The 8,567-nt window shown below is 39.2% G+C and overlaps 1 protein-coding gene across 1 annotated transcript; it reads left to right on the forward strand.

The window, feature by feature from the left end:
- The first annotated feature begins 3,628 nt into the window (after window positions 1–3,628).
- Window positions 3,629–8,567, forward strand: LOC127503816 (mucolipin-3-like). Its single transcript, XM_051877952.1, has 6 exons — window positions 3,629–3,673; window positions 5,616–5,765; window positions 6,388–6,489; window positions 6,668–6,790; window positions 7,168–7,374; window positions 8,027–8,567. The coding sequence occupies exons 1-6, from the start codon at window positions 3,644–3,646 to the stop codon at window positions 8,165–8,167; spliced, it is 753 nt and encodes a 250-aa protein (XP_051733912.1). The 5' UTR covers window positions 3,629–3,643; the 3' UTR covers window positions 8,168–8,567.

Below are 8,567 nucleotides of genomic sequence, written 5' to 3' on the forward strand. Positions count from 1 at the left end.
TTATGCCTTGTACACAAGACACGAAGTCCATGACCACATACTCTACGTAATCAGAAGGGTAAGTCCTTTGGGTCACTGTCACACTGTGTTAAGCACACATGAAGCAGATTCAAGTCTTTTTTATAATCCAAACACTCACCCAGAATGCTACTACAGCAAATTACAAACAAAAACCGACCAGGGACTGAACTGAACTGGGAGTAAAAATACAAAGTGAACATAAAGAGTGACAGGTGCAAATCATAAGTAGCCATAGAAACATAGGAGAACATAGTCAGTAACCAAGGAATATGAAACTAAACAGAGCGGAGAAACAAGAACAAAAGGAAACAAAACACAATATAAAAAAAAGAGTTCATAACAGTAGCCTCCCCTCCCAGAAGGCATGTCCTCGCACCGTAACTGATAATCCAACTGTGGACGGAGGGAGGGGGCTTTGGAGGTGGGCATGAAGTTGGTGACGGACATGGACCAGGATGAACCAGTAGAGGAAGACACCATGGCGGAGTTAACGACAAGAGGAGCCTTTGGCGGAAGGTCTGGGTGGAACCTAGGGATGACTGATGGAGGCAGAGCCGAAAGCAATGAAGACCTAGGCAAAGTTGAGAGGCTGATGGTCCACGCCCCAGAAGCCCAAGGTGGAGCCGCTGGCTTACGGGACTGAGGCGGAGATGGGGGTTTGGCAGACTGGGGCAACAGCGGAGGGAGTGAGGCTGATGGGAAGCTGGAGAGAGACGGAGGAAGCCCATGCGGGGGCAGAATGGCAACTGACCGAGGCTGAGCTATGTGATGACCACTGATTTTCTAGAGAGGAAGTGTTTGTGGGAAATGGTCCAGTATCACAAATCAACTTACTTGAGCCAGAAACATTCCAGTCCTTACAAACATTTATCTGTACATGACTGCTTAAAGATATCTTGATTTTTCCACTGTGTGCATTGTCAAACATGATCTGTAATCAAACACAGCACTGAATCAGTCAGTCATTCTCTAGTTAACATTGAGAAATACAGAACTTTTCAGCTTGTGACATGAAGAAATTAGTTGACATGAAAGAAAAGGCTGATGGGAAGCTGGAGAGAGACGGAGGAAGCCCATGCGGGGGCAGAATGGCAACTGACCGAGGCTGAGCTGGAAGGACAAGGGAGCCATGGGCTGATGGACCGCGGTGGAGCCGCGGGAGTGCAGAGCTGACAGGCTGATAGGCCAAGGTGGAGACATGGGTGAAGCTGGGAAATCGCAACGCCATGCCAAGCTGGGGATTGGGAAGTATAAGGCGGAGCTGGAGAGTTGCATGGAGCTGGCGACGGGGGCAGAGCCAAGGAACTGAATGACACCAGTGGAGACGGCGGATCCAGGGGACTGGACGGAACCAGCAAAGGGGATGGGACCAAGGAGTTATAGGAGAAACATCTCCATACAGGACCAGAGCATCAAAACAGCCAGACAGGACCAGCGGAGAAGGCGTAGATTTGAGAGTTGGGACGTGGGAGGGAACAGGATCTGCAGACCACAGGTCTATAAGTCGTAAAAGAATAAATGATGACCGCTGAGGAAATTTTCTTTAAAAAAAAAAAGGATTCCCAACACCCACCCCCCACCCCCCCCATATATAATTCCTATAGCATCAACACCATGACATAGCATCAAAGTTCCACTTCGAAAGGGAATGTTTTAGGTTGCATATGCAAGGTTGAATTTCAAATAAATATTAAGTTGCTAACATTTTAAATGTCTTAGGAGTGACGTGACTGAAACTGCTTTATAGTTGATAAATTGTTTCAATTTTTTTAGTATCTACACCTACAAAACCTGACAGTAGATAATCACGCGTTTGAGAAGATCGATGACATGTTCACCCCCCTGTCCCTCTGTCAAGACTTCTATCGACATGCTAACATTTCACCTGCCAGTGAGACCTTTAATATTGATCCACATGTAGAGACAGGTCTGTACCATACTTTATCAAAATTCTGTGGAAAAGATCAGATGAGTGATATAGATATTATGCACTATTTTCTAGATAGTAGATGCACACTGTTACATTATTAGATCTGGGGTTTCTGTTACATAATGTGTCGTAATGTTAATAGATTTTTCTTTGAAGGGTTTTGGTCTCTGGATTTATAGCTGATTGTTTTGTATTTATTTATCTTTTAAATATAATTTTCTTTATATTAATTTTGCAGAATGTATTTCTATTTATCCCATATCACCCTATAAGAATGATAGTTTGGAAAATGACATGAACCTCACTTTAGATTTTCAAAGGTGTGTACACTGCATTCTTCTTTAAAAACATTAATCAGTTTTATTGTATAGAGTTTGTTATTTACGAAATGATTCTGTGATCATTTCCCAGGTTGTTAGCAGTAAACATCCATTTTAAAGTAAAGGCTATCAACCTTCAAACAGTACGACATCAAGAGCTTCCTGACTGCTATGACTTCAACATTAATGTAAGTGTTAGTAAGTCTCTATTTCCTTAACATTCAGAGAAAGATGGTTTCTGATTTAGAATTCAAAAAGAACATTTTCAAAAGATTTTACTTGCCAGAATTTCCAGGATTGGCTAATAGAGGTTTGTCACATTTAGTCACATGAAAGCTATACATTTTCCTCTTCTACATCATTTTGGTTTTAATTTCTTTCATGTCAACTAATTTCTTCATGTCACAAGCTGAAAAGTTCTGTATTTCTCAATGTTAACTAGAGAATGACTGACTGATTCAGTGCTGTGTTTGATTACAGATCATGTTTGACAATGCACACAGTGGAAAAATCAAGATATCTTTAAGCAGTCATGTACAGATAAATGTTTGTAAGGACTGGAATGTTTCTGGCTCAAGTAAGTTGATTTGTGATACTGGACCATTTCCCACAAACACTTCCTCTCTAGAAAATCAGCGGTCATCACATACCACACTGTGGTCATCACAGTCATCAATAAACAGGACATTACATAAATATATAGTGGCTCTAAAGTATTTGGACACTTCAGACAGATTTCAAAAATGTATGAATGATTGGATACTAAATATGAAACCAAGTGACCAATCTGCAAATAATACCAGAAAGAAGTTTTCCTAAAGCTAACTTCACTTTTCTGTTCCTTTTTTTCAACACATTGATGTGATCAGTTATCCAATGGCTGAACAACTGAAAACGAGGACACTAAATACATTTCTAATCACCTATAATTATTCCTGCTGTCCATGTAGCAGCTAACTAGTATGTGCCATAATAAGATTAATGTCTAAAAGTCTCTTTTGCTGTATTTGTTCCAGCAGACAGTCACTTCCGGCTCATTGTTCTGTTTGACTGTGTGGTCATCTGCTCCTGTTTGCTCTCGCTCATCCTCTGCACACGCTCAGTCTACACAGGCGTTCTCTTGCAGTCAGTAAGTCTCCCGGTCTGTCCCATTAAGTGCAGATCTAGAGTTACTCAGCAAGTCCACTGAGCAAACCAAGAGCACAATTGATTAACTCACATTTTTTTGTGTTCTGCCAACTCTTCAGGGTGTACAGTAAGTTTGAACAAGACATTTACAAAGAGTAGGATCCATGAAACCAGCGAACTAAACTTTGAGCTATGGCTCATTTTGAAGGCTGCGCCCTCTGGTGGTCACATTTGTCTGCCACATATGTCATCAAGGATGTCTCCTTTCAGAAAAGTAACCTTATGTCCAGTTTGTTTGTGTTTTTGTTTTGGTTTTCCCTGTTTGCCTACCCATCTATATTTCCTTTTTAGTTCCTTTGGTTCCTGATTACTTTACACACCTGTTTCTGTTTCTGTTAATTAGGTTTCCATGTGTATTTAAGTGTATGTGTGCCCTTTGTTTCCTCTGTTCATTGTTCCGTGTTGTCTTAGTTTACTTGGTTGATGTATACTGTTTTATTCCAGTGAGTTCCCGGAGTATTGTTATTAAAGGATTAGTTCACTTTCAAATGAAAATTAGCCCAAGCTTTACTCACCTCCAAGCCATCCTAGGTGTATATGACTTTCTTCTTTCTGATGAACACAGTCGGAGAAATATTAATAAATATCCTGACACATTCGAGCTTTATAATGGCAGTGAACGGGATCAACGAGTATGAGCTGAAGAAAGTGTCTCCGTCCACATCCATCCATCATAAACATACTCCACACGGCTCCAGGGGGTTAATAAAGGCCTTCTGAAGAGAGGCAATGTGTTTGTTTAAAAAAAAAAAAATCCATATTCAATTTAAGTTATGAAATAAAATATCTAGCTTCTGCCAGACCACCTTCCATATTCTGCTTATGAAGAAAATGTAAAACTTTCGCAGTTCAAAACGCTTACGCTACGTCCTTCACCTTCCCTATTCAACTTACGGAAAAAGCTTTATTGACGTGACACCACTTCTGTTTTTTCGTAATTTAAATATGGAAGGTGATCTGGCGGAAGCTAGATATTTTACTTCATAACTTGTTAAATATGGATTTTTTTTTTTTTACACAAATGCATTGCTTCGCTTCAGAAGGCCTTTATTAACACTCCAGAGCCGTGTGGAGTATGTTTATGATGGATGGATGTGGATGGAGGAACTTTCTTCAGCTCATACTTGTTGATCCTGTTCACTGCCATTATAAAGCTCGGATGCGTCAGGATATTTATTAATATTTCTGCGATTATGTTCAACAGAATAAAGACAGTCATACACCTAGGATGGCTTGAGGGTGAGTAAATCATGGGCTAATTTTCATTTGAAAGTGAACTAATCCTTTAAAGACTGACTTATTCTAGTAATTATCCTGTGTCGTGTGATTTGTGCAACCAAGCACAGCCTTTAAAATGAGACGCAGCTAACATGCATAACAAAAAAGTACTGGGACACACCTCCTAATTATTGAACTGAGGTGTTTCATTCAGACCCATTGCCACAGGTGTATAAAATCAGGCATCTGGTCATGCAGTCTGCATTTACAAGCATTTCAAAGACATTTTGTACGATGCTATGCTTCCAAATTTGTGGGAACAGTTTGGGGAAGGCTGTTTTCTATCCCAGCATGACTGTGCCCCAGTGCACAAAGCAAGGTCCATAAAAACATGGTTGGATGAGTTTGGTGTGGAAGCACTTGACTGACCCACACAGAGACCTGACCTAAACCCATCAAACACCTTTGGGATGAACTGGAAGCGAGCCAGTGCTTCTCGTCCAACATCAGTGCCTGACCTCACAAATGCTCTACTGGATGAATGGGTAAAAATTCCCAAAGAAACACTCCAAAATCTTGATGGAAAGCCTTCCCAGAAGATTGGAAGCTGTTATAACTGCAAATAAGGGACCAAATCCAGATTAATGTCTATATTTAGAATGCAATGCCATTACAGTCCCTGTTGGTGTAATGGTCAGTTGTCCCAATACTTTTTTTGTCCATATAGTGTATATAGATCAAAAAAGGAAATGGAATCTGCACTCCAAATCATATAGAATGAAAAAAAGCATTAAGCCTAAAATCCATGTAGTAAACAGACACCAAATCACCATCCTAAACTAACGAAAAAAAAAAAATCAGGAGCAGGGGCATGTAACAATATGTCGATAGGAACAGCTATGTTATTAACATGTCATATACATGTCTTTTCTCCTCAGGAGTACACCACGTTTGTGTCCGTTCACCACCATAAAACAGTTTCCTGGTCTGAGAGAATGGAGTTTATCAATGGCTGGTACATTCTCATCATCATCAGTGATACGCTGAGTATTGCAGGTTCAGTTCTCAAAATCTGCATACAGAGCAAGGTGAGCAAGAGATGGACAACAGACCCAAGTGAAAAAAAGTACATTTCTATAATGTATTTAAAGTGCTCTATTTTCATGCAATATTTTTGTACTTAATATACTAAAAGTTCTTCTTTAGTACTTATTAAGATAGTCTTTGGAACATCTAAATGTACTCAACTGTGCTATTTTGAGACACCATGAAATATGAACTAAAATGTGCTTTTAATATACTACCTCTGTATTTAAAAATTGTATTTAGATCCTACTTATAGTACATTTGAACCCATAGTGCACTACAAGTGGTAACTAAATATATATATATATATATATATATATATAGTTGAGTAGACCAATCACAACAGACTGGGCCATCTGACCAATCAGAGCAGAGGCTCTCGAAAAGGAGGGGTATAGAGAGTTTCAGACACTGTGGGAAAAGAGGTGATGCTCAGTACAGTATATATTATAAGAAAATTGAAGCATGTAAACCTATTATAAGACAAAACAAAATTAGGGAGCTTTAAAATAGCATCATGGGGGACTTTAAACAGAAATAAGCCACAGTCTCCTCATCATATGAGCAGACAGGTACAGTTGTTCAGATCTATGCACTAATGTTCAGTAATTGTCTTGTTTTCAGGAGCTGACGAACTATGACGTGTGCAGTATTTTGCTGGGCACAGCTACAATGCTTGTGTGGATTGGAGTAATGCGTTATCTGAGTTTCTTTCAGAAATATTATGTAAGATACTCATTTATTGTCATTGTGTTAAGTTGATATAATACAAAAAGGTGTCATTGGCAAAGCAAATGATGTCTTTCCTCAGTTCATCTCATTAACTACGAACAAGTTCAGTCTGATTCGTAATTAATGTAAGACAATGATGAGTCTGCTTTTCTTGTCTCTTTTGTGGCTCCAGATCCTCATCCTCACCCTGCAGGCTGCCCTTCCTAATGCCATTCGATTCTCCTTCTGCGCTGTTATGATCTATCTCAGCTACTGCTTCTGCGGATGGATCGTTTTGGGGCCACATCATGAAAACGTGAGCAATATTAAAAAGTTCTTTGTAGTTTTTCCCTGTCGATTTTCTCCCACAGGTGAGCCTCCTTATCTCATTAAGCTCGTTACCCCTTGTGTTTCCTTGGCTACTTTTTCAGTTGTTGATGTTTGTAGATGCTGTCGCTCATGTTCCTGTTCCCCGTCCTCTTTGTGTTCTTGGTTTTGCTTTGCTTTGTTTTCGTTCAATTAGTCCTTGCACTTAGATCTTTGTCTCTGCCTTCCTTCTCTCTCTCCCTGTGTAACAATAGTATATAAACAGCATGTAATGTCAGCTACCCATTTAAGCAGTTTTAAGCCTGATGAATTAAGCATTTAAATGAAATGATTAAGAAAAGGATAATAATGCTTATTTCTTCACAGTTTCGAACATTTAACATGGCAGCTTACTGCCTTTTTTCCCTGATTAATGGGGATGAAGTCTACTCTACCTTCAAAAAGCTCCGGGACAAGACCTATCTGGTGTGGTTGTTCAGCAGAATGTATATCTACAGCTTCATCGCACTCTTTACATACATGATTTTGAGCCTCTTCATTGCCATTATCACAGACACTTATGAAACCATCAAGGTGAGTTTATTAAAGCCTGCTACTCGGTTAGTGCTTTATTCTAGTGTTGTCAAAAGTACAGACTTCGATACCAAGTCGATAATTTTAAAAATTCAGATTCATAAACACCTCTGATTTGCCATTGAGTTCACGCGCTCAACAGATATGTTTATGATTGGCTACAATGATCAACCCTTCAAAAACATGTTGTAAATAGACATCAATGACACTCTTCACTGAGCGTTTGAAAGCAGCCGTCTATCAGCGGGTATATTAGGGATATCAAACACTCCCTTGTGTATCTGTGTAAGCGCTCGGTAAAGAGCGCCAAAGATGTCTATTTACAGCAAGTTTTTGAAGTGTTGATCATTGTAGCCAATCAGTGACATATCTGTTGAGCGCGTGAACTCAATGGCCAATCAGAGGTGTTTATAAATCCCCTCAACAGTGCTCAAAGCATCACATTTTTAAAATTTCAGTACCGACTTGGTATTGAAGTCTGTACTTTTGACAACACTACTTTATACAACTCGTAACAACACTGCAGCTGTGGTGCAAGAGATTACAAGTGAAACTAGATGTTTACATCTTCAGGATATATTGTGTGGTGCTAATAGTCTCAGCAAGCAGCATGAATAATCACACTTCACCGCTGCTCTCTCTTTAACTGCAGCATTACCAGAAGCGTGGAGCTCCATTATCAGAGCTGCAGGCCTTCATAGCTGAATGCAGGGACCCACCCAACTCGGGGAAGTACATGATGGATGAAGAATCCTCCAGCTTTTGTTGCCTTTGTGCTCCTTGCGTGTATTGAACCTGAAACTAATGAGAAAACTCCTGCCACATGTTTGTTTTTTGACATGACATGACTATACACAAGACTGTAGGACTGAGAAATAGGTGCCAATAGATCAGACATATGTTACAATAAAATAATAAAAATAAATTAAAAAATAATTATAATAAATCAAATTAAAAATATATTTACATTTAACATATACACTTATATATCACTTTTAACAAATTTAAAAATAAGGACAAGTGATTAATTTTATGCAAGCAATAGCAAAGAAGTCAAACAATACAAAGTTTCAGACACTAATAGTACAAGAAAGATAATAAAAATATTGAAGGCATATATTAAGATTTTATTTTTATGTCAATAGGATGTACTGTATTGTGCCCATGCCCTTAATCAAGTTTACAAGAACAGG

The sequence above is a fragment of the Ctenopharyngodon idella genome, chromosome 2, assembly GCF_019924925.1.
Source record: "Ctenopharyngodon idella isolate HZGC_01 chromosome 2, HZGC01, whole genome shotgun sequence".
Taxonomy (NCBI): Eukaryota; Metazoa; Chordata; class Actinopteri; order Cypriniformes; family Xenocyprididae; genus Ctenopharyngodon; species Ctenopharyngodon idella.